This window comes from Salvelinus namaycush, chromosome 29 (genome assembly GCF_016432855.1).
Source record: "Salvelinus namaycush isolate Seneca chromosome 29, SaNama_1.0, whole genome shotgun sequence".
In the NCBI taxonomy this organism is placed as follows: domain Eukaryota; kingdom Metazoa; phylum Chordata; class Actinopteri; order Salmoniformes; family Salmonidae; genus Salvelinus; species Salvelinus namaycush.
The window spans coordinates 17586268-17613574 of NC_052335.1; the positions used below are offsets into that span (position 1 = coordinate 17586268).

General features: G+C 47.3%; 1 protein-coding gene across 2 annotated transcripts in view; it reads right to left on the reverse strand.

Annotated features, from left to right (window-relative positions):
- Nucleotides 1–27307, reverse strand: part of LOC120024546 (mitochondrial peptide methionine sulfoxide reductase-like) — a 99980-nt gene that overhangs the window by 11840 nt on the left and 60833 nt on the right. For both annotated transcript variants that reach the window (XM_038968828.1, XM_038968829.1), the window contains exons 2-5: nucleotides 24192–24260; nucleotides 22455–22574; nucleotides 15492–15596; nucleotides 11788–11894 (exon numbers count right to left, since the gene is read on the reverse strand). In XM_038968828.1, the coding sequence (XP_038824756.1) occupies nucleotides 11788–11894; nucleotides 15492–15596; nucleotides 22455–22574; nucleotides 24192–24260 (401 nt within the window). The remainder of the gene's footprint in view (nucleotides 1–11787; nucleotides 11895–15491; nucleotides 15597–22454; nucleotides 22575–24191; nucleotides 24261–27307) is intronic.

A 27307-nucleotide genomic window follows, 5' to 3' on the forward strand; every position in this document is an offset into this window, starting at 1 on the left:
ACACTACTACCTCAGGAACACACACTCTACTACCTCGGGAACACACACTACTACCTCAAGAACATACACACTACTACCTCAAGAACACACACACTACTACCTCAAGAACACACACACTACCTCGGGAACACACACACACTACTACCTCAGGAACACACACACACTACATCGGGATAACACACACACTACTACCTCAGGAACACACACACACTGCTACCTCAGGAACATACACACTACTACCTCAGGAACATACACACTACCTCAAGAACACACACTACTACCTCAGGAAGACACACTGCTACCTCCGGAACAAACACACACAACTACCTCAAGAACACACACACTACTACCTCAGGAACACACACACTACCTCGGGAACACACACACACTACTACCTCAGGAAGACACACTACTACCTCAGGAACACACACACACTACTACCTCAAGAACACACACACTACTACCTCAGGAACACACACACACTACTACCTCAGGAACACACACACTACTACCTCAGGAACACACACACTACTACCTCAGGAACACACACACTACTACCTCAGGAACACACACACTACTACCTCAGGTACATACACACTACTACCTCAGGAACACACACACTACTACCTCAGGAACATACACACTACTACCTCAGGAACATACACACTACTACCTCAGGAACATACACACTACTAACTCAGGAACACACACACTACCTCAGGAACATACACACTACCTCAGGAACACACACACTACTACCTCAGGAAAACACACTACTACCTCAGGAACATACACACTACCTCAGGAACACACACACTACCTCAAGAACACACACACACTACTACCTCAGGAACATACACACTACTTCAGGAACACACACACACACTACCTCAAGAACACACACGCTACCTCAGGAACACACACGCTACCTCAGGAACACACACTACTACCTCAGGAACACACACACTACTACCTCAGGAATACACACACTACTACCTCAGGAACACACACACTACTACCTCAGGAACACACACACTACTACCTCAGGAACACACACACTACTACCTCAGGAACATACACACTACTACCTCAGGAACATACACACTACTACCTCAGGAACATACACACTACCTTGGGACAATGAGCGATGTATGAGCAGAGGGGGAGGGAGAGAGAGGAAAGGAGGACACCTTTCCTTTCTATTTAGCCCCTCAGCCCCAGCCTCAGAGGTAATTTCCTGCAGTGCAGTGCCTCACACAGAGAGCTCCCCAATCACTCCCCACGTGAACAATACAATCAAGTCAGCCAGCGGAGCATCCACGTTCAATACCTAGACATCAAATTAACCAGACGCTTCCCAATCCACCAACTCTGCTGTTCAAAGCTGAATGGAGAACGGAACAGGATAGTGGCTGAAACGGCTTCATTCTCCCCCGTTACAAATGGCTGTGAATGACAATACTTTGTTCTCGAAGCAGATGAGCAGAAAGAAAACATCTATTCTATGTCAACGTGTTCCTTCCTGACTGAGATTGTCAGAATGGGGATGGGATGTGGGGACATTCACAATGCTCTATAATTGGCTAATTTCACCATGTGAAACATTTAAAACATTTCTAATGATTCCACCATTGACAGCCAGGACTAGAGTCTAGGACTAGAGTCTACACTATGTAGTAGATGGACAGAAAAGGAGAACACTCTCTCTTATGACTCAGTCAGCTCATTGAGTTCATAGTGATACTATCCTAATGTGCGGTTGTGTATGAACTTCATGCATGTGTGTGTGTCTTTGTAAATTTGGTGTGTGTGTGTGTGTTCTACATGCTCGGCTTTGTTCATGTGTGTGGTCTCTGCTGTTGGCACAGAGAGTGACATCACTGACCTGGTTCCCCTCCCTGGCAGAGCAGGCCCTCTGTCCATAATGATGTTTAGGGGAATGTGATACATACCACTTGTTAGGTCTCCTGTCGGTACCATCAGAAACCAAAATAGGAAAGTCTGCATGTGAGACGAGAGCAAAAGGGAGGAAATAAGATGGGCTGCTTCACTCCTTTACTAAACTAAAGGTAGGGGATGGGAACTATGAAGAACAGGCCGTAAGTGGACAGCAGGACAGGAGAATGATTGACACCAGTGAGGTAGCATGGCTGTTCACACCCTGAGATGAGATGATGAGATGGGGACAGACCATCACAGCTTCACCGCCATCATAGAAGAGGAGAGATGGATGTGAGGTGTGTGTGTGTGTGTGTGTGTGTGTGTGTGTGTGTGTGTGTGTGTGTGTGTGTGTGTGTGTGTGTGTGTGTGTGTGTGTGTGTGTGTGTGTGTGTGTGTGTGTGTGTGTGTGTGTGTGTGTGTGTGTGTGTGTGAGGTGTTTGAGGCTATATCTTAGAATGCCCATTGAGAGGACCAGGTAGTCAATTGGATATTGTGTATAATCAATACCTGTGTAATAATCATAAAGTAATAGCTGTGTTATTATACAACCAACCATCCTAGACTGTGAATGACCAACAGCGTGACAGAGGGAGAAAAAGAGAGAAATCATTGGAAAAAAGGCCAAGGTTCAGTCTGTAGGTCAACAGGAAGGATGAACATGACAGATTCATCTTCCCAAGGTGGACAGATAAGCTGACAGAAAGACAGACATAATCTACAGTAACCCCAGCAACCACAACAGTCATGTATATTAGAGTCTTCCAACTCTTCCAATACGAGTGAGTGTAATCCAACATCTCCCCCCGACACCCACAACATCACCCTTATTTACTCAACCTCTGTCCTCCCACCATTTCAAGTCATTATATCTGAAGGACAGAGAGAGGAGTGGAAAGGAGAGGAGGGTAAGAAAGTTGAGTTTGCTACTAAAGCAATTTGAAGACAGATTTGGCCGGCAGATGGTTGGCAGCGCCGTGTTTGTTAAACCAACTGGTCTGGTGCATTAGGATGTCGGGGAACAGCATGCCACGCCGCTCCATCAAAAATTGCCACAGATGGGGGGGGGGGGGGGGGGGTACAGGGTAGGATGGGGGGAGGTGGAGGGGACAAGGCCGAGGCCCGGCAAGCTGGTCAGGAAATAACGAGAGCAGCTAGCGAACGGAGGGGGAACAGATAATTAGCCCGACCATGGCCTCCAGTCACTCAGTCATTCCACGAGAGAAGAGAGGAAGAGGGGGAGAGAGGAGAGGAGAGGAGAAGGGGAAGGGGGGGATCCCTGAGATTTACATTTACATTTACATTTAAGTCATTTAGCAGACGCTCTTATCCAGAGCGACTTACAAATTGGTGCATTCACCTTATGACATCCAGTGGAACAACCACTTTACAATAGTGCATCTAAATCTTTTAGGGGGGGGGGGGGGGGGGGGGGGGGGGGGGGGGTCAGAAGGATTACTTTATCCTATCCTAGGTATTCCTTAAAGAGGTGGGGTTTCAGGTGTCTCCGGAAGGTGGTGATTGACTCCGCTGTCCTGGCGTCGTGAGGGAGTTTGTTCCACCATTGGGGTGCCAGAGCAGCGAACAGTTTTGACTGGGCTGAGCGGGAACTGTACTTCCTCAGTGGTAGGGAGGCGAGCAGGCCAGAGGTGGATGAACGCAGTGCCCTTGTTTGGGTGTAGGGCCTGATCAGAGCCTGAAGGTACTGAGGTGCCGTTCCCCTCACAGCTCCGTAGGCAAGCACCATGGTCTTGTAGCGGATGCGAGCTTCAACTGGAAGCCAGTGGAGAGAGCGGAGGAGCGGGGTGACGTGAGAGAACTTGGGAAGGTTGAACACCAGACGGGCTGCGGCGTTCTGGATGAGTTGTAGGGGTTTAATGGCACAGGCAGGGAGCCCAGCCAACAGCGAGTTGCAGTAATCCAGGCGGGAGATGACAAGTGCCTGGATTAGGACCTGCGCCGCTTCCTGTGTGAGGCAGGGTCGTACTCTGCGGATGTTGTAGAGCATGAACCTACAGGAACGGGCCACCGCCTTGATGTTAGTTGAGAACGACAGGGTGTTGTCCAGGATCACGCCAAGGTTCTTAGCGCTCTGGGAGGAGGACACAATGGAGTTGTCAACCGTGATGGCGAGATCATGGAACGGGCAGTCCTTCCCCGGGAGGAAGAGCAGCTCCGTCTTGCCGAGGTTCAGCTTGAGGTGGTGGTCCGTCATCCACACTGATATGTCTGCCAGACATGCAGAGATGCGATTCGCCACCTGGTCATCAGAAGGGGGAAAGGAGAAGATTAATTGTGTGTCGTCTGCATAGCATTGATAGGAGAGACCATGTGAGGTTATGACAGAGCCAAGTGACTTGGTGTATAGCGAGAATAGGAGAGGGCCTAGAACAGAGCCCTGGGGGACACCAGTGGTGAGAGCACGTGGTGAGGAGACAGATTCTCGCCACGCCACCTGGTAGGAGCGACCTGTCAGGTAGGACGCAATCCAAGCGTGGGCCGCGCCGGAGATGCCCAACTCGGAGAGGGTGGAGAGGAGGATCTGATGGTTCACAGTATCGAAGGCAGCCGATAGGTCTAGGAGGATGAGAGCAGAGGAGAGAGAGTTAGCTTTAGCAGTGCGGAGCGCCTCCGTGATACAGAGAAGAGCAGTCTCAGTTGAATGACTAGTCTTGAAACCTGACTGATTTGGATCAAGAAGGTCATTCTGAGAGAGATAGCGGGAGAGCTGGCCAAGGACGGCACGTTCGAGAGTTTTGGAGAGAAAAGAAAGAAGGGATACTGGTCTGTAGTTGTTGACATCGGAGGGATCGAGTGTAGGTTTTTTCAGAAGGGGTGCAACTCTCGCTCTCTTGAAGACGGAAGGGACGTAGCCAGCGGTCAAGGATGAGTTGATGAGCGAGGTGAGGTAAGGGAGAAGGTCTCCGGAAATGGTCTGGAGAAGAGAGGAGGGGATAGGGTCAAGCGGGCAGGTTGTTGGGCGGCCGGCCGTCACAAGACGCGAGATTTCATCTGGAGAGAGAGGGGAGAAAGAGGTCAGAGCACAGGGTAGGGCAGTGTGAGCAGAACCAGCGGTGTCGTTTGACTTAGCAAACGAGGATCGGATGTCGTCGACCTTCTTTTCAAAATGGTTGACGAAGTCATCTGCAGAGAGGGAGGAGGGGGGGGGAGGGGGAGGAGGATTCAGGAGGGAGGAGAAGGTGGCAAAGAGCTTCCTAGGGTTAGAGGCAGATGCTTGGAATTTAGAGTGGTAGAAAGTGGCTTTAGCAGCAGAGACAGAAGAGGAAAATGTAGAGAGGAGGGAGTGAAAGGATGCCAGGTCCGCAGGGAGGCGAGTTTTCCTCCATTTCCGCTCGGCTGCCCGGAGCCCTGTTCTGTGAGCTCGCAATGAGTCGTCGAGCCACGGAGCAGGAGGGGAGGACCGAGCCGGCCTGGAGATTGTGCAGGTGAGGGGCTGTCACAGCTGGAGAGCAACTCCCCATTACCAGGGAGGAGACTCACTTTCACCTCTCACACACACACACACGCAGGCATGTACACACACACACACACACACACACACACACACACACACACACACACACAGTATACACTGAGTGTACAAAACATTAGGAACACCTGCTCTTTCCATGACATTGACTGACCAGGTGAATCCAGGTGAAAGCTATGATCCCTTATTGATGTCAGCTGTTAAATCCAATCAACCAGTGTAGATGAAGAGGAGGAGACAGGGATGTTCTGGGGGCAAAAGGGGGGGGTGCAACTCAATATTAGGAAGGTGTTCTTAATGTTTTGTACCCTGTGTATTTACTCTCAGTCCTCTTTCCCTTTCCCCCTAACCGCCTTGGTTAGTTTATGTCTACCATATCGCCTCTCTAACAATCCTCTATCTTTCTCCAATCTCTTTATTCCTTGCCCTGTCCTGAGGTTCAGTTGGGCCTTACATCAGTGACTGCTGTCCACAGAAAACAGTCAAAATCTACCCCACCATGACCTGATGGCTCTGTGGATGACACAGTGACACTGCTGTCACAACCCCTGCCTAGCTATGGCCATTAAAACTGCAGTGACACCCTGCTGTCACCTTGAATCAAGGGCACAACTGGTTGCCGTGGTTCCCCCCTAAATCAGATCTACTGTGAGGCCTGTAATCACCTTGACAATAGTCTGTCTGTGGAGCTGCAGCAACCTCAGTAGTTGTTCTGTTGAAAGGCTTATTGTGCACAGTGCGGGCATGCACACACACACACACACACACACACACACACACACACACACACACACACACACACACACACACACACACACACACACACACACACACACACACACACACACACACACACACACACACACACACACACACACACACACAGCTCAGTGTGCTCACTACGCCATACCATATGAGCTACTAAACAGCATCGCTATATCATTATGTCCACATCAATATCTGGCCATAAAAATCCATAACTTCACACAAGAGGCCGGAAAATGATAATACAAGTCAATGATAATATGGAGGTTCATGGCAAATAGCCTCTAGATAGGATGCTAGTTGCACTAGTTAACAGCATTGATGATGTGAGAGTAGAGTCATCCTAATGGTGTGATGGAGAAGTCTCTGTTTTAATGAGGTATAACAGTGGGCAGGCAGGCAGGCAGGCGAAGCTAGCTAGCTAATTACAGACAGATCTCTCAACCACACTGACAGTCGGCCTAATTGGTGGAGGTGGTCGGTCGTCTCGGCAGCGAGGAGAGGTAAGCAGCAGCAGAACACGTCTTCGACAGCCTCTGAGGTAGAAACCTGTGTATTGTTGACGCACTAATAGATGGGAACACGCCGGCCATAGCAGAGTTTCTATCTCCAGTCCTGAGAGAGGAGCATGAAATCACTTCAATTTCTCTGAGATGAGGAGAAGGGAACTGTGTGTCAGTCAGGTGCCATGATGTGAATGGTGAATGGGGCACAGTGCTCCCTAGTGTTGGAGAAAGGAAGGGTCACCTTTTGTGTCCTTAGTGTGGAAGTGTAGCTTGGTTCAGGGATGATGAGTTGGGATATGGTGGTGCCGTGAGGTGAGGTGAGACCAAAGATGGTGGATGAATAAAGATAGTTCACTCAGGCTGTTTACCATTGAAAAAAATGGTCAGTTCTGGTCTGCTTAACATGGGTGGATCTCCCATAGACACCAATGTGATAGCAGCTGGGTCTGGTCTGCGTAGTTCATTGACTGTAATGTAACCAGACAAAACCAGGGAGTGGGATATCTCGCTTCCTCTTCCGTCTCTGCTGAGACTTTGTGTCCGAACTCAGTTTGCTTGACATATAAGACTACGATAGAATCACCTGATCTGGTTTTACAGTGATTATACCAGGAGGACATACAAGAATTTCAATGCAAATATTCTGTCTAAAACATATGGTAAAAATAACATCTAGAATGTTTACTAATTTGGTCCCCATTGCAATGCGCCAGTTGCAATATAGATCAAAACAGATGAAAAGGAAGAATCTATAAACGGAAGTATTTTATGTGTACCTTTTCAAGTTAAGCAAAGTGTACACTGACAAGGGGGACTCTCGAGGGGTTTGCAAACAGATATGGAATATTAGAGAGAATGAGAAGCAATTTGCAGCCATTTAGAAATCACTGGAGATCAAAGACATGCATTTTACATCTGAAATGAAAACATGTGCTACAGTACCTCAGCATATTGCTTCAGCCCAGGCCATCTGATTCCAAACCAATACTAACCCCTCAACCATAGCCTAGAACTATGCCCAGCTTGATATTTGATTTCCTACACCATCATTTACTGAAATAAACTGAGATGGCAACGACTGTTGTTATTAGACTTGTTATTAGACTTGTTAGACTTGTTATTGACAGCCATCCATCTATTGGGGGTATGGGTCACTTCTGTTGATCTACTTCCTAGTGGTCCTAGCAGGGGAAGGTCAGTGGTGAGGGAGACCCCACTGAGTGAAGTGCCCCAGTGTCCCTGTGCAAACTCCTCCCTCCCTCACTTTGGATCCCCCTCTCCTCCTCCTTCTCTCCCCCTCCTCTCGGTGCAGCTCGCCCCCCCCCCCCGCAGCGTGGCATGATGCAGCACCTCAGACGGCAACACTCCGACGCAATAAATATGAATAACCCTGGCCTAAACCCCCCAAAGTGGAGAAGGGGGGGAGAAGGGGGGGCCTCCCTGTCTCCATCTCCCTCTCCCTGTAACCCAGGAGACAATGAGCAAACAACCCCGCCATATTGACCTTTCACTTTCCATTGGTCACATGCACGTCCAACTATTGTCATCGCTTGTCCCCTTTAACCCTCTACCCTCCCCCTCCCGCCATTGCACTCTCCCTTTCCTTCTCTCTCTCTCACTCCCTCCATCTCTCTTTATCCCTCCCCGACTCCCCCATTACGAACCCAGCTGTCAGTCAGAGCAGGCTTTATTAACCCCTTGCCTGACCTCCATTTCATTATGCCGGGGGTCAACAGCTGATTAAAACGCAGCCGAGGTGCCTCTCTACAGATGACCTACAACCCCAGCCAAACCCCGCTTCATTAGGACTGCCTGGACCAATCATAGAGCTCGAGTGGTAGAACTGTGGTGGGGGGTGGTTGGGCCCTCCTCTGTTTCCATGGCAACAGGGCCGTGCTGCTGAGTTTGTGGTGCGGAGCAGATGTCTCAGCAGGGGGGGACAGCAGACAATAGAGAAAGACGAGAGGACGGGAGGAGGACAAAGAGGCAGCATGGCCAGCAGAGGGAGTGTGTGAGCGTGTTGGTATTGTTTGTGAGTCTGAGTGTGTGTAGCACACTTTGGCAGAGTAGTGATTGTGTAAGCAGAGGCCGCCACTTTGTGAACATAAACACAGCCAACAATAGCAAATGCTAGAGCAAAATAAACAGGTTTTCAGGTAAGTGCTGTGGCATTGTCTCAGACCCGTGACCAGGGGGGACATTAGTGGCAAATGGCCTCCTTTCAGCCGAGACAAAACACAGCGAGACGAGCTCCGCTCACAGATGATATGATTGTCACGGTAGACGAGACGTGAACCGGAGAATAAATTAGACCCCACTCCACAACCAACCGACGCAAATGTCAAAATTCACAGAGGGAGACCACATGCACGCACCCAGTAAATGTGTTTCATAACACCAGCAAACAGCACGGAAACTAACAAAGCAATATAAACTGTAGCAGCTCATTATGTACTACTAAAGGGGAGAAATGAAATGATGATTTTCCCTTTATACGTCTGAAACATCTTCAAATGATCTACTCCAGATAGATAGTAGAGGTAGACAGTGTGGGTATGTGGCAGGCTGCATAAAGAATGCCGTTATATTAGTTATAACCTAATACACATAACGTCCCAACACAGACGCTTGCAAATATAAATGAAATCATCAACAATGTGCAGGCCAAAATGAGTTGTAGTAATAACAGCTGTGTTGTAAAGGAGATACTGACAGTAGCCAATATAAGGCCTCTCCTGCAATGGCTGCTGGGCTGTGGCCCCTGCCTGCATGTGTAAATGGGGCTCATTTTGATGAGAGACTGGGTCTTGGTGGGAGGGGTAGAGGAACGGGTGATGGGATGGAGGGACCTGGTGTACCCTGGTCAGCTGTGTTATTATCCAGCCATTAGGAGAGGAGAGGCTGCAGGATCTCAGCCTCCCTCCCAGTAGCTTCATCAACCTTGTTATTATTCAGCCATTAGGAGAGGAGAGGCTGCAGGATCTCAGCCTCCCTCCCAGTAGCTTCATCAGCCTTGTTATTATTCAGCCATTAGGAGAGGAGAGGCTGCAGGATCTCAGCCTCCCTCCCAGTAGCTTCATCAGCCTTGTTATTATTCAGCCATTAGGAGAGGAGAGGCTGCAGGATCTCAGCCTCCCTCCCAGTAGCTTCATCAGCCTTGTTATTATTCAGCCATTAGGAGAGGAGAGGCTGCAGGATCTCAGCCTCCCTCCCAGTAGCTTCATCAGCCTTGTTATTATCCAGCCATTAGGAGAGGAGAGGCTGCAGTATCTCAACCTCCCTCCCAGTAGCTTCATCAGCCTTGTTATTATCCAGCCATTAGGAGAGGAGAGGCTGCAGTATCTCAACCTCCCTCCCAGTAGCTTCATCAGCCTTGTTATTATCCAGCCATTAGGAGAGGAGAGGCTGCAGTATCTCAACCTCCCTCCCAGTAGCTTCATCAGCTGGAGGCAACACTCCGTGAAGGAACAAATCCAACCAATATGCTGCCCCTCCTCCTCCTACTCTCCTCCTCCACTTCCACCTCCTCCTCCACCTTCTCCGTCTCCGTGGGAGTGCACTCCCTATCTCCCCGTCTGGCTTAGACACCCCAACCCTGCCCGTGAACCTGCATGGAGCAGTGTGTTAGCCCGATGAATAGCTCACTGCAGGTCAGGTACAGTGGGAGAAAAGTGGGGAATGGAGTGAAGGTGGTAAGCAAACAGAAAATGTGTATGTTGGCAGCAACTGAATATCTTCTTGTTTCTATTGAAGGAAAAGTTAACTATTTAATGTAACTAACCTGATATGAAATGTATTGAATAGCTCCAAGGTTGATATTTCAGGACTGTACATGAAATGGTTCTCAGCTCAACTGTGTATGTATGCTCTGTTCTGCCGATGAAGAGGTGCAGCATTGCTCATCCAGACGGATCTGACGCACCTTTCCCTCGTCTTGTCTCCTCGCTGCACAAAGACAGTATGGCAGAACTTCATCTGAATACAGCAGCTCAACAATAGAACAACGAAGGTGTCCAGACACTCAAGGTCATCTCATCGACACTCTCCAATGAGAGATTCAACTGTCAATAGATACAGGGACATGTCTTTATCCATCACTTGTCTAACATCATGTGGTTGACATACCTCAGCTTCCATACGGAACAAAGGAGAGAAGGGCCGGCTAAATGGAGAGCGAGGCAAGGGCGGAAATCAGGTCAGAGAAAGTGGTTACAGAAGGAATCAAGACAAGAGAGAAGAGAGAGAGAGAGCTAGAGAGAGAGAGCGCGAGAGAGAGAGAGAGAGAGAGAGAGCGCAAGAGAGAGAAGAGAAAACGGGAGAGAGAGAGAGAAAGAGAGAGAGCGCGAGAGAGAGAAGAGAGAACGAAAGAGAGAGAGAGAAGAGAGAACGAGAGAGAGAGAGAGAGAGAGAGAGAGAGAGAGAGAGAGAGAGAGAGAGAGAGAGAGAGAGAGAGAGAGAGAGAGAGAGAGAGAGAGAGAGAGAGAGAGAGCAGTAAGGTTGTAGCCACCGGAGGAAGAGAGAGAAGGAGACCAGAAGCAGGAAGGAGACCAGCCTAGCTCCACTGTAAGCTCTCCCTACTTCTGGAAGCTATGCATGCAGCAGTGTTGGGGAGGGTGGGGTCTAGTGCGGTAAAGCTGCTCCATATAGCGTTGCACCACAGAGATTCTGCTGTTCCTCCCCTCCTGTTTTCTCCTCTCACCAGGGGAATCAGTGGCAGCATGCAATCCCTCTCCATTAAACATATGCATTATGCAGGTGGGGTAGGCTGCCTGGCTTTATGCATGTTCCCTGTAAGGTGACAGGATTTGAACCTGGACTGATGCTCGTTGGAAAGATGGGTGTGTTGCAGCAAGCATTTAATGTGACTGGTGCAGTCGGGGGGGGGGAAACGTTGTCTTTCTCAATGTAAAGCTGGTATAATGTGTTCTGGTATGGGCCGTATGGCTACTGTATGGGATTTTCCGTGTTTATTTATTCGGGGGAAATGGATTTTCTTTCACATCCAGCTTTTGTTTCTATGGCTTGAACCTCTCGAGAGAACTGATTATTGAGTTGATGTGACTCCCACACACAGAAACTTTACTTTACCTTCTGATAGTTGTCTTTGGAGGCCAGAGCCTGTTCAAGCTGCTCCTGTGTGTATGTGTAAATGGCTGATCGATAGGTCGTTCCTACATCGTTGCCCTGGCGCATTCCTGACAATGAGAGAGAGAAGGCAATGTTGTGTAACTGTTAGAGAATTTACTGGACTAAAGAAAACACTTTTCACTCAATATAGAGGAAGACATAAACAAAGGACAAATCACACAGAGAGAGACACACACACAACCACACTCAGACAGACAAACAAAAAAACAAACGTCCTCTCACTGTCAACTGCGTTCATATTTGTATGAACATAAGTTTCAACAACTGAGACATAAACTGAACAAGTTCCACAGACATGTGACTAACAGAAATGTAATAATGTGTCCCTGAACAAAGGGGGGGTCAAAATCAAAAGTCAACAGTCAGTATCTGGTGTGGCCACCAGCTGCATTAAGTACTGCAGTGCATCTCCTCCTCATGGACTGCACCAGATTTGCCAGATCTTGCTGTGAGATGTTACCTCACTCTTCCACCAATACACCTGCAGGTTCCCGGACATTTCTGGGGGGAATGGCCCTAGCCCTCACCCTCCAATCCAACAGGTCCCAGACGTGCTCAATGGGATTGAGATCCGGGTTCTTTGCTGGCCATGGCAGAACACTGACATTCCTGTCTTGCAGGAAATCACGCACAGAACGAGCAGTATGGCTGGTGGCACTGTCATGCTGGAGGGTCGTGTCAGGATGAGCCTGCAGGAAGGGTACCACATGAGGGAGGAGGATGTCTTCCCTCCACCTCCAAATCGATCCCGCTCAAGAGCGCAGGCCTCGGTGTAACGCTCATTCCATCGACGATAAACGCGAATCCGACCATCACCCCTGGTGAGACAAAACCGCAACTCGTCAGTGAAGAGCACTTTTTGCCAGTCCTGTCTGGTCCAGCAACGGTGGGTTTGTGTCCATAGGCGACGTTGTTGCCGGTGATGTCTGGTGAGGACCTGCCTTACAACAAGCCTACAAGCCCTCAGTCCAGCCTCTCTCAGCCTATTGCGGACAGTCTGAGCACTGATGGAGGGATTGTGCGTTCCTGGTGTAACTCGGGCAGTTGTTGCCATCCTGTACCTGTTCCGCAGGTGTGATGTTCGGATGCACCGATCCTGTGCAGGTTTTGTTACACGTGGTCTGCCATTGCGAGGACGATCATCTGTCCATTCTGTCTCCCTGTAGCGCTGTCTTAGGCGTCTCACAGTACGGACATTGCAATGTATTGCCCTTGCCACATCTGCAGTCCTCATGCCTCCTTTCAGCATGCCTAAGGCACATTCACGCTGATGAGCAGGGACGCTGGGCATCATTCTTTTGGTGTTTTTCAGAGTCAGTAGAAAGGCCTCTTTAGTATCCTAAGTTTTCATAACTGTGACCTTAATTGCCTACCGTCTGTAAGCTATTAGTGTGTTAGCAAAGACAGGGTCCTGAAAAAGGGATGTTTCTTTTTTTGCTGAGTTTATATATAAGGGGACCTAAGCTGAGATCATTTCATTCGCCAACCAACCAGCAGACGGTGCTTGCTCTGACAGGCTCGTCTTATGAACCAAACTCGCAATCAACCCTGTCTGTCTGGGGAAAACTACCTGGTGATGAAACCAGACCAACCGCGCTGTAATTTCAATCAAAGTACAGTTCACCTTGATCCATATATAGAAACGGATACAGATACTGCCTGCCTCTGTGTAATTATTCTGTTTCTGGGAGCGGAGAGTGAGCTGTGCAGACACACAGTGACCCACACTGATTTTGTTCCCTGACAAAAAGCTCCCATTCAAACACGCAATCATTGGCTAGGTGTTAGGGGACACATTTAGTCATACTGTTGATAGTAGTGTCCTGTTACGATCACATGGAATATGACAGTGAGTCTTATGATATGGGAATCAGTAGGTTAACCTCATCTAGCATCACTGGGCCTGTGAGCAGCACTTCAGAGAGTACTTGGCCTTAGTCTCTATCTGAACCTTCCTGAATATTACATCCACTTTGGGAACGAGGACTAAACTACAGCGGGAAGATATACAGGTACACTGCATTCACTGAGTATAACAAACATTTGGAACACCTTCCTAATATTGAGTTGCACCCCTTTTGCCCTCAGAACAGCCTCAATTCATCGGGGCATGGACTCTACAAGGTGTTGAAAGCATTTCACAGGGATGCTGGCCCATGTTGACTCCATTGCTTCCCACAGTTGTGTCAAGTCGGTTGGATGTCCTTTGGGTGGTGGACCATTCTTGATACACAGGGGAAACTGTTGAGTGTGAAAAACCCAGCAGCGTTGTAGTTCTTGACACACTCAAACCGGTGCACCTGGCACCTACTACCATACCCTGTTCAAAGGTACTTCAATCTTTTGTCTTGCCCATTCATTTTACATTTACATTTACATTTTAGTCATTTAGCAGACGCTCTTATCCAGAGCGACTTACAGTAGAGTGCATACATTTTATTACATTTTACATACTGAGACAAGGATATCCCTACCGGCCAAACCCTCCCTAACGACGCTATGCCAATTGTGCGTCGCCCCACGGACCTCCCGGTTGCGGCCGGCTGCGACAGAGCCTGGGCGTGAACCCAGCCCAGCCTGGGCGCGAACCCAGAGACTCTGGTGGCGCAGCTAGCACTGCGATGCAGTGCCCTAGACCACTGCGCCACCCGGGAGGTTCCCCCTCTGAATGGCACACATACACAATCCATGTCTCAATTATCTAAATGCTTAAAAATCCTTCTTTAACCTGTCTCCTCCCCTTCATCTACACTGATTAAAATGGATTTAATAGCTGACATCAATAAGGGATCATAGCTTTCACCTGGATTCTCTTGGTCAGTCTATGTCATGGAAACAGCAGGTGTTCTTAATGTTTTGTACACTCAGTGTGGGTAATGCATTATGGATGCACATTTTATTTAAATCAGGATCTTTCTTTGAGCCCACCATATCAAACCATCAAATCTAAAATAGCATCTTTGAAAAAGTTGAATGGAGGAAATGAACAGTTATATTCTGCACGCTATGTGCAACATCAGTATTCTGGAGCCAAACCACTCCGGAAGTAGGTCATGATTCATGACACTGAAGTGACCTGAGAATGATAACGTAGTACTGTCAACAGTGTGGAAGAAAGTCACCAACAATGTGTCTCATCTTGTGTGTATCTTCTTCTCCACTGTGTGTCATAGCTTCTGTGTGTGTGTTTAAGGTTGTCCAGAGGTTGGGCTGGCCAGCGGACTTGACGTGCCTGAGGTGAGGAGGGGTCAGAGCTAACACAGAGAGGCACATTTCTCTGGGGCCGTGTGTACCCTGTGGACTCACACACACTCACACAGGGTCAACAAGGGTAAAATTAAGCACACACTCACGGCGATGTGTGTGATTAGGTCACACACTCCAGGCACCTCTCTGGGTGGAGCGTGACTCTCTCTCTCTCTCCCTCTCCCTCTCTCTCCTTCCTTCCCTCCCTTCCTCCCTCCCTTCATTCCATAGAACCCTGATTGTAGGCGCTCAAAATGGCGGACTCATCATTTTGCTATGGATAGCTTAAGGCAGAGAGAAAGCAGTATAGACTTGGTTTAAACTACGGCAAGTCGTTTGGAAATACTGTAATTGTATATACCAGAGGTGTCTGTGTGGATGGACAGAGAGGGTTTTACCTTGAGTTGGGTTGTGGCTCTCCCAAAACACCTTGAGCAGTTTGGAGAAACTTGTCTTCTCTGGCTCCCAGACCACCCGGACAACCTCAGTATGACCTGTTCTACCTGAAGGAGACAGCAGAAGACAGGAGAGATGGGGAGGTTAGGAGAAGTAGGCAGAAAGTTGCACCAATCCACTGGTCCAGGATCAGATATTTCCTTATCCCTCTGGTTAAGATTAGGAGTGGTTTATGATCATCTCATTCTAGCTCTGTGGATAAGAAACCTTGAGTTTTCTATCAACTCATCAGAAGCAGTGAAAAGCCTGACTGTGAGTGTCTCTTGTTCTCCAGTCCAGTCGTGAGCTGCTGTCCTGGAGGAGTTCTGAATGTTTTAACCAAGAAGAGAGTCCCTCTGGCCCAGGGCTCTGGAGGTACAGTAGGAGAGTCCTCCAACCACGCAAGCTGGAGAGACCAGGACGGGCTAATTGGATAGAGCTGTTTGGAGAACTCGTTCATTCACTCTTCCACTTCTACCTCCTCCTTTCTCTTTCTGTCTTCTCATCCCCTACTTTGTCTCATCTCGCTCCCCACACTCGCTTCCTCCCTCACTGGCAGTTGAATATCTAGTGCCGAGGGACATTCACAAAAATTCACATCTCAATATGACCGAGTAAAACAGTGTTTCATATAACGGCCTGCTCTTCTATTCCTAATTCAAGACATTTCTAGCGAGATTACTTTATTCCACTGAGATTGGTGTGTGTTTAATATCACCTCATAAGGCTGTGTTCTCCACTATCTGCAGCACATCTACAGCTGGGATATTAAAAAAGTAATAAGAACTAACCTGTAGGGTCACTCTCATTACAGACTGACGCTACAGAGGAACTGTACAATAAACCTGACGGAAGAACACAGTGATGTCCTGGAGACAGGATGAGGAACAAGGGAGTACATGGGACACAACTGATATGGTGTATCATTTTGAGAGCACACACACACACACACACACACACACACACACACACACACACACACACACACACACACACACACACACACACACACACACACACACACACACACACACACACAGTTGATTGCACAGACACACGCTAATTTTCTCCCTCCCTCTACCATTCTCTCTCTCTGTAAACAATTATTTCTTTCAAATCCATCCTTCCATTGTCTCTCTTTCAGCCTCTATTTATTTCTCCTTTCTCCTCCATCCGGTGGCTCCCTCGCTCAGCTGGTGGGCCTGGCAGTGGAGCTGTGTGTTCAGGGTGAGCTGAAGGACGCCTGAGACACACACACAGTCATCATCCGCTGGCAGCTCAGGGGAGGATGGGCAACACGGCTGCCAGCATGAGGCTCAGCAGAAGTCAGAAGTCCATATGCCACCACTCTCTGCATCCCACTGCACTATATGCATGGCCTGGAGCAAAGAATACGTTACACTCTTTTTTATTCAGATTTCTTTTTCAAATGTGATTGACTGTGATTGACCAACTATGGTGTTCAAAGACAATGAGGACTTGTGACCTCCAGCCCTGTATTCATGTACTGCCCTGTCCTATTTTCTACTGTACACATCCCTCATCCAAATTATGCTTTCCTCCATTCTCTCTCTGTTTCTCTGTCTTTGTGTCGGTTGTCTGTTCAATACATTCCTGCAACCCCTAATCCCTTGTTGACACAGGATCCCGTTCCAATCTGCACACTGCAGACGCTCTGCTGGGATTAGTGCTGTCTGCAGAGGAGCCACGGTGTGTGTGTGTGTTTCTGTGTGCAGACAGGGGAAGGAGGAAGGGGTACAGTTATCTTTCTACAGCCACACAGGGATCAAACCCCCTCACATTGATCTGCAGCCCCAGCAGCAGTGAGTAACAGTCAGTAACAGTTAGTAGCAGTCAGTAACAGTGAATAACAGTCAGTAGCAGTCAGACACAGTTAGTAGCAGTCAGAGCAGTCAGTAACAGTCAGTAACAGTCAGTAGCATGCAGTAGCAGTCAACAGCAGTCAATATGAGTCAGTAGCAGTCAGTAACAGTCAATAGCAGTCAGTAGCAGTCAGTAGCAGTCAGTAACAGTCAATAGCAGTCAGTAACAGTCAATAGCAGTCAATAGCAGTCAGTAACAGTCAATAGCACTCAATAGCAGTCAGTAACAGTCAATAGCAGTCAGTAGCAGTCAGTAACAGTCAATAGCAGTCAGTAGCATTCATTAACAGTCAATAGCAGTCAGTAACAGTCAATAGCAGTCAGTAGCATTCAGTAACAGTCAATAGCAGTCAGTAACAGTCAATAGCAGTCAGTAGCAGTCAGTAACAGTCAATAGCAGTCAGTAACAGTCAATATCAGTCAGTAACAGTCAATAGCAGTCAGTAGCATTCAGTAACAGTCAATAGCAGTCAGTAGCATTCAGTAAGTCAATAGCAGTCAGTAACAGTCAGTAAGAGTCAATAGCAGTCAGTAGCATTCAGTAACAGTCAGTAACAGTCAATAGCAGTGAGTAACAGTCAGTAACAGTCAGTAACAGTCAATAGCATTCATTAACAGTCAGTAGCATTCAGTAACAGCCAATAGCAGTCAATAACAGTCAATAGCAGTCAGTAGCAGTCAGTAGCAGTCAATAGCAGTCAGTAACAGTCAATAGCAGTCAGTAGCAGTCAGTAGCAGTCAGGAACAGTCAATAGCATTCAGTAGCAGTCAATAGCATTCAGTAACAGTCAATAGCAGTTAGTAATAGTCAATAGCAGTCAGTAGCAGTCAGTAACAGTCAATAGCAGTCAATAGCAGTCAGTAACAGTCAATAGCAGTCAGTAGCATCCAGTAGCCGTCAGTAGCAGTCAATAGCATTCAGTAACAGTCAATAGCAGTCAGTAACAGTCAATAGCAGTCAGTAACAGTCAATAGCAGTCAGTAACAGTCAGTAGCATTCATTAACAGTCAATAGCATTCATTAACAGTCAATAGCAGACAGTAACAGTCAATAGCAGTCAGTAACAGTCAATAGCAGTCAGTAACAGGCAATAGCAGTCAGTAACAGTCAATAGCAGTCAGTAGCATTCAGTAAGTCAATAGCAGTCAGTAACAGTCAGTAACAGTCAGTAACAGTCAATAGCAGTCAGCAGCATTCAGTAACAGTCAATAGCAGTCAATAGCAGTCAGTACCAGTCAGTAGCATTCAGTAACAGTCAGTAGCATTAAGTAACAGTCAATAGCAGTCAGTAACAGTCAGTAACCGTCAGTAACAGTCAATAGCAGTCAGTAACAGTCAATAGCAGTCAGTAACCGTCAGTAACAGTCAATAGCATTCAGTAACAGTCAATAGCAGTCAGTAACAGTCAGTAGCCGTCAGTAACAGTCAGTAGCCGTCAGATGTCCGTAGTTGTCAGTAACCGTCAGTAGCAGTCAGTAGCAGTCAGTAGCAGTCAATAGCATTCAGTACCATTCAATAGCATTCAGTAACAGTCAATAGCAGTCAGTAACAGTCAATAGCAGTCAGTAGCCGTCAGTAGTAGTCAGTAGCATTCAGTAACAGTCAGTAGCAGTCAGTAACAGTCAATAGCAGTCAGTAACAGTCAGTAGCCGTCAGTAACAGTCAGTAGCCGTCAGTAACAGTCAGTAGCCGTCAGATGTCCGTAGTTGTCAGTAACCGTCAGTAGCAGTCAGTAGCAGTCAGTAGCAGTCAATAGCATTCAGTACCATTCAATAGCATTCAGTAACAGTCAATAGCAGTCAGTAACAGTCAGTAGCCGTCAGTAACAGTCAGTAGCCGTCAGATGTCCGTAGTTGTCAGTAACCGTCAGTAGCAGTCAGTAGCAGTCAGTAGCAGTCAATAGCATTCAGTACCATTCAATAGCATTCAGTAACAGTCAATAGCAGTCAGTAACAGTCAATAGCAGTCAGTAGCCGTCAGTAGTAGTCAGTAGCATTCAGTAACAGTCAATAGCAGTCAGTAACAGTCAATAGCAATCAGTAGCCATCAGTAGTAGTCAGTAGCCATCAGTAGTAGTCAGTAGCCGCCAGTAGTTGTCAGTAACAGTCAATAACAGTCAATAGCAGTCAGTAACATTCAATAGCAGTCAGTAACAGTCAATAGCATTCAGTAACAGTCAATAGCAGTCAGTAACAGTCAATAGCAGTCAGTAACAGTCAATAGCAGTCAGTAGCATTCAGTAACAGTCAATAGCAGTCAGTAACAGTCAATAGCAGTCAGTAAAAGTCAATAGCAGTCAGTAACAGTCAATAGCAGTCAGTAACAGTCAGTAGCATTCAGTAACAGTCAATAGCAGCCCGTAACAGTCAGTAGCAGTCAGACACAGTCAATAGCAGTCAGACACAGTCAATAGCAGTTAGTAACAGTCAATAGCATTCAGTAACAGTCAATAGCAGTCAGTAACAGTCAATAGCAGTCAGTAACAGTCAGTAACAGTCAGTAGCAGTCAGTAACAGTCAGTAGCCGTCAGTAGCATTCAGAACAGTCAATAGCAGTCAGTAGCGGTCAGTAACAGCCAATAGCAGTCAGTAACAGTCAGTAGCAGTCAATAGCATTCAGTAACTGTCAATAGCATTCAGTAACAGTCAGTAACAGTCAATAGCAGTCAGTAACAGTCAATAGCAGTCAGTAACAGTCAGTAACAGTCAATAGCATTCAGTAACAGTCAATAGCAGTCAGTAACAGTCAATAGCAGTCAGTAACAGTCAGTAGCAGTCAGTAGCAGTCAATAGCAGTCAATAGCATTCAGTAACAGTCAATAGCAGTCAGTACCAGTCAATAGCAGTCAGTAGCCGTCAGTAGCCGTCAGTAGTTGTCAGTAACAGTCAATAACAGTCAATAACAGTCAGTAACATTCAATAGCAGTCAGTAACAGTCAATAGCAGTCAGTAACAGTCAATAGCAGTCAGTAACAGTCAATAGCAGTCAGTAGTATTCAGTAAGTCAATAGCAGTCAGTAACAGTCAGTAACAGTCAATAGCAGTCAGCAGCATTCAGTAACAGTCAATAGCAGTCAGTAACAGTCAGTAGCATTCAGTAACAGTCAGTAGCAGTCAGTAACAGTCAGTAGCATTCAGTAACAGTCAATAGCAGTCAGTAACAGTCAGTAACAGTCAATAGCAGTCAGTAACAGTCAATAGCAGTCAGTAGCAGTCAGTAACAGTCAGTAACAGTCAGTAACAGTCAATAGCATTCAGTAACAGTCAGTAACAGTCAGTAGCAGTCAGTAACAGTCAGTAGCCATCAGTAGCATTCAGAACAGTCAATAGCAGTCAGTAGCAGTCAGTAACAGCCAATAGCAGTCAGTAACAGTCAGTAGCAGTCAATAGCATTCAGTAACAGTCAATAGCATTCAGTAACAGTCAATAGCATTCAGTAACAGTCAATAGCAGTCAGTAACAGTCAATAGCAGTCAGTAGCCGTCAGTAGCCGCCAGTAGCCGTCAGTAGTTGTCAGTAACAGTCAGTAACAGTCAGTAGCAGTGAGTGGCAGTGAGTGGCAGTCAGTGAGTACTCTGCATTCTACATTCTACAGGGCAGTTCCACTACTGCCAGAACAGAAAACGAATGATAACAAAACATAAATAAAATGAAACACACACACGCGCGCGCACGCACATACACACACAGTCTCACACACACACACACACGTTTCTTTTAGTATCGTCGTCAAACAATTGGTTCCCATTCAAAATCGTATTTTCCCTAACCCCTAACTCCGAAACCCTAACCCTAACCCTTACTACTAACCCTAATTGTAATATTAACCCTAAACCTAACCTCTATGCCTAAAATAGCAAAATGTCCCCACTTGTCCGAATTTTACTTGCTTTACTGTCCTTGTGAGGATTTCTGGTCCCCACAAGGATAGTAAAACCAAAAACACACACACTGCCGAGGGCCCAGCCAAGTCTGTGAAGGTCAGTGCTGGTCATGAAGGTTCAGAGTTCAGACAATGCCCTCAGTTGTCAGAGGAACACCCAGCAGGGTTTTATTATGTTACCTCCTATTCCCAGAAAACTACATTCACACTGAGAGCAAAATCTCATTTCCTAGATCCTAAATCCTAAATCCCTCAAAGCAGGATGGAGATACAGTGGGTGCATCTAAAAATAACACAGAGACAGCTGACAGTGTTTGGATAATGCCCTGAATGTTCAAAAACACCCAACTCCCATTATCGCAACGAAAGGAAAACTGTAGAGAACAAGTTCACTGTCTGAACCACGTCGACTTTCTTCCACCGCTGATTTGGATTCTCATTTCCAAAACAATTTTTTATTCTCCATTTCAATAGACAGCTCAAAATGACACCTACTGTAGCTGCTTTGTTACTAAGAGGAGGGAGGCAGAATGAGGACATCCATCACAGAACCATAGAGCTACTGTAGTGATGCTCCTCCTGGTGGATTTCTCTAGTCACACACTGCACACACACTTAGAAAGTAGAATACAGACAGATACTGGTGTGTACCAAACAATGGCCTTACACACACTCCTTAACTGTCAGGATCATTAAACACACAAACACACACACCATGCTAGACCGCGGTCAACCATTTGTGGCAACCTTTTCCCTGCTCCACTAGAAATCGGGCCTGTGGGATTCCATTGTGTTTTCATGGGCAGGTTGTGAGAAAACAAAGAGCTGAATACTGTCAATTTAAACAACAGATACCTCTGCTACTGACTAACTGTGTATTATTCTCCTGCTGCTGCATGTACAGTACAGTAGTACCTGATAGAAATGTAAGGACATTCATTAAATACGTGTAGAAGTCAATTTAACATGAGGAGATGATCAACACATGCATCATTTTTGAGGCTGGTTAGTGTGTTCCACACACGGAGTGTGGAGGGCGGCTTATGACACACAATAGTCAAAATAATGAATTATTGTGAGCACGCTGTTTGTTCTACAAGCATTTGGACATTGTGACAGAGTCAGGGGCATTGTTGATAGCTAGCTATGTTGAGTGGTACCTGTGCAGGTCTCTTCGTAGGTGGGGTTGGGGGTGAGGCCTCCAGCATAGCCCACTTGGGTGGAGTAGACCCCCTTCTGCTTCCAGAACTTCCTCTCTGCTCCCCAGAAACAGCCCATCCCTTTAACACAACACACCTTAGTCAGAAACAGACCATCCCTTTAACAGAACATACTTCTGTCAGAAACAAACCATCCCTTTAACGCAACAGACCTCATACAGAAAGAGACCATCCCTTTAACAGAACATACTTCTGTCAGAAACAAACCATCCCTTTAACACAACAGACCTCATACAGAAAGAGACCATCCCTTTACGACAAGACAGAAAATACTTGTGACCTTGAGACATTAAGGTCACAAAAGCATAGTTCTGAGATATTGAGCATCAAAGTTTTCACATTCCAGATCTCAGAACTGTTTTGTTGTGAATTCTTCTTTCATAACCCATTAACGTCCTCACGTACCTAAAGTGCAGAGTATCACATTTTTTTAAGGGGGTGCAATTGCAGATAGAATCTTATGGCTCTGAAATGTCTGTCTGGGTTCAGCCAGATTGTAGCTATTTGAATACATAAATGATAAAATAACACTATTTTACAAAGATAGAGTCATTATGGTCATCAGATGAATTGCGGTCATCACTGAACAACGATGTGACAACATCATTTACTTTCAGATTTCTGCCTGTTGTTTTTTGCTTGTGTTCCATTATTGCTGACTAGACTAGCCCAGACCATACCTAGAGGGAGATGGCAAAGACGTGTTCTGATTAGTCCGTCTGTATTTGTTCAGGTTTGTGATCGCATTGCAGATAGAACCTTATAGTGCCAAGTTCAAATGGCTTTATACAGATAGGACCTTATAGTGCCAAGTTCAAATGGCTTTATACAGATAGAACCTTATAGTGCCAAGTTCAAATGGCTTTATACAGATAGGACCTTATAGTGCCAAGTTCAAATAGCTTTATACAGATAGGACCTTATAGTGCCAAGTTCAAATGGCTTTATACAGATAGGACCTTATAGTCCCCAAGGTCTCGATCTCAGTTAGCAGCATTGGAGGGATAATGGGTGGGTAGATGGATGATAAGGTGGAGTGAGTAAAATACTAAACAGTGTTGATTTCATTACCTGTCTTAGGTGTGACATGAATACAACAGCCCACACTGATACAACACATACCATGTGGGAGTATTAACACAAGGTAGGGCTGAACGTAGCCAATCACTGGCACAGTGGCAACTGGGGGGGGTAGAAGGCAGTCAAGTCAAGTCAAGGGTAACTGGCACCTTTTAAGGCTGTTCACAGGGGGATTTGTGATTTGAAACGCTCGACCGGTAACAAGAGCATGTAAGGCTGCTTTAAAACATGCTTATTTGTACACATGCCCGGGAGATAAAGAGGCTGATTTCTCTACTGTCTGTCCTGATGGATTACACAGTTTGACTCCCCGAATGGAGAAAAGAGGAGCTGAACTAATGCATTCTATTAAAGAGATCCTAATCACCCCCTGCAATTCATCTCTGCGCCCCTTCCTCCTACCCATCCCTCTATTCTCTCTCTATCTTCTTTTTGTTTTTCACTTAGTTTTCTGAACCTAACTGAGTATCTGGGGGGGGACTAATTACACTATACTGTCCGGGTGTCATCCTCCCCTCTTTCCCCCTATCCCCTGCTCCCTCTCTCCTCTCCCCCCTCCCTCCCGTACTCCCCCCTCTTCTCATACGGATCACTTACCAAACATAGACATCTGAAGTCCCTCGGGGAATGGTGGAACAGTCCTGTTGCCGTTGACGTCGTGCTTGGCTGTAGGACACACAGGGAACAATGGAGAAGGTCTCTGTCAGTCAAACACAGACACACACACACGCACGCCAAACACACACGTGCGCACACACTACCACCAAACAAACGCTTACACACCGACACACACACCACTGATACAATAATGAGCGGCCATTGTAAGATAGTCTGGTCTATCTCTGGTGTGGAAGGACTGAGGGATCGATTTTTTTGCATATGCAGTAGCTAGCCCCTTCCATACGAGGAGCACTATCACTAGAAATGGATGTGTTGCGGGGCATGACTGCAGTTGGTTCTATTCCAGTAAACTAATTACCCAACACAAAGAGGTACTTTGCCATCGCAAAATAAAGGCAGTGAAAATTCACCTGGGGGGTTTTTACAGCATGCGCACACACACACACTGACCCATTTAAACACTCCCATTCATCCCTGCATGATTTCTTAGCAACTGGAATCATTGAAATCAACTGACAAAGCCAGAGGTGGAAGAAGTCCAATTGGGGCTACAGAGCCACCTGGCTGAGCTAATGTGTGTGTGTGTGTGTGTGTGTGTGTGTGTGTGTGTGTGTGTGTGTGTGTGTGTGTGTGTGTGTGTGTGTGTGTGTGTGTGTGTGTGTGTGTGTGTGTGTGTGTGTGTGCGCGCTGCAGATGGCCTGCTGTTGTGGAGGGCAGTGTGTGTGGTTTAGGATAAATGGGGGGTAGTGAGCCCAACATCTGGAGCCAGCCATGCCCTCGCTGCGCTGTCCTCATGCATGGGCGCGTCGCCATGGCAGCCAGGCGTGCCGATACAGTCAGCTGGAGACCGAGCACCAGACAATCTACTGCAGCACCGTAGTCACACGGCCACCACGGCCTCCCTAACACTCAGTCAGTCCATCTCCCTGTCAGTCAGTCTGTCTCTCTGTCAGTCCGTCTCTCTGTCTATCTGTCTCTCTGTCAGTCTGTCTCTCTGTCAGTCTGTCTCTTTGTCAGTCTGTCTCTCTGTCCATCTCTGTGTCAGTCCGTCTCTGTCTCTCTGTCAGTCCGTCTCTCTGTCAGTCCGTCTCTCTGTCAGTTTGTATCTCTGTCAATCTGTCTCTCTGTCAGTCCATTCGTCAATCCTTCATTTATCTGTCAGTCAGTCATAGTTTTGCTTACACTAATCTGCTTCCTTCAGTTCTACAGAGAAGGGATTAGCAGCTGGAGACCGAGCACCTGTAACGGGTGTCGTCGTCTGATGAGGAAGAATCGGACCAAAGCGCAGCGTGGTAAATGTTCATGACTTTTATTGAACTGAACACTGAAACAAAAATAACAAAGTGAATAACGAAACCGAAACAGTCCTGTCAGGTGCAGAAAACACTAAACAGAAAATAACTACCCACAAAACACAGGTGAGAAAATGCTACCTAAGTATGGTTCCCAATCAGAGACAACGATAGACAGCTGTCCCTGATTGAGAACCATACCCGGCCAAAACAACGAAATACAACACATAGAAAAATGAACATAGAATGCCCATCCAAATCACAGCCGGACCAAACCAAAATAGAGACATAAAAAGCTCTCTAAGGTCAGGGCGGGACAGTACCCACCCCCAAAGGTGTGGACTCCGGCCGAAAAACCTGAACCTATAGGGGAGGGTCTGGGTGGGCATTTCTCCGCGGTGGCGGCTCTGGTGCGGGACGTAGACCCCGTTCCACCTCTGGCTTGGCCCACTTAGGTGGCGCCTCTAGTGCGGGGACCCTCGCCGCCGACCCCGGACTGGGGACCCTCGTAGCGGGCCCCGGACTGGGCACCCTCGTTGCGGGCCCCGGACTGGGCACCCTCGTTGCGGGCCCTGGACTGGGTACCCTCGTTGCGGGCCCCGGACTGGGCACCCTCGTTGGAGGCTCCGGACTGGAGGGCGTCGCTGGAGGCTCCGGACTGGAGGGCAACTCTGGAGGCTCCGGACTGGAGGGCGTCGCTGGAGGGAGGAGACGCAGAGACAGCCTGGTGCGTGGGGCTGCCACAGGGCCCACCAGGCTGGGGAGACCTACAGGAGGCCTGGTGCGTAGAGGAGGCACAGGATGAACCGGGCTGTGGGGGAGCACTGGAGCCTTGGCACCACTCCTCATTTATCTGTCAGTCAGTCATAGTTTTGCTTACACTAATCTGCTTCCTTCAGTTCTACAGAGAAGGGATTAGCAGCTAGGTATAAGAGGTAGAGGTTGCTAGACCAGGATAGGCCCTCTCTACTTCAGAGGACAAAGATTGTGTCCTGTATATGTGCACCTATCCTCTGCACTATGGGGGTCCATGATAATATCATCAGCATGACAGGTCTAACTCCCGCTGCAGGGCAGGGACAAATCCATCACCTCAAACAGATAGTTTCCTTCTCTTCTGATGTGAAACATGTTGTGATGTGGGATGCAGAGCTCAGCTGTGAGGTTAAAGAAACCCTGCCTTTACTTAAAACACACACAACCTCTCTGACTATAGAGATGTTTTAGGTGACTTCATTTTCAGAACCGTTCGCCTTTTTATTCATACAGAAAGTTGGCAAGGTTAGTTGGATGAAAAAGATGTTCGACCCTCCGTCACTGTGTTTGTGTAAAGACTCTGTCATGTTGACCTGAGTGACAGAAGACACACTGAGAGGCTCTGTCTCCTGGCAAGCCTCAATAAACCCCCTCCATTTTGGAATTTGAAGATTGCTGCTAAAGTGCTGTGAACAGGCAGGCTAGCATGGAGCCTAGCTGGGCCCAACTAATTTAATCTGTGAGAGTGGAGTGAGGAGATTGCATAAGAAAAAACACCATTAAATCACTTTTACATCCACACTGCTCACCAGCCCAGAATGTTTCCCAGAGTTCACCACACAGGGACTCAAGCCAACGCTACATGTAGCATAGTAGTGACTTTGTCCCAGTTTTACTACAGTTTCATTCCTATGACTGCCAAAAACCTCTGCCAGTGAACCATAGATTTGAAATCATTGCATTGTGGAGTATCAGTCCTGGGCTAAAGCAGGCCAAGATACATATATTTTTTCATTTCTTTTTTACTTTTACCCCTTTTTCTCC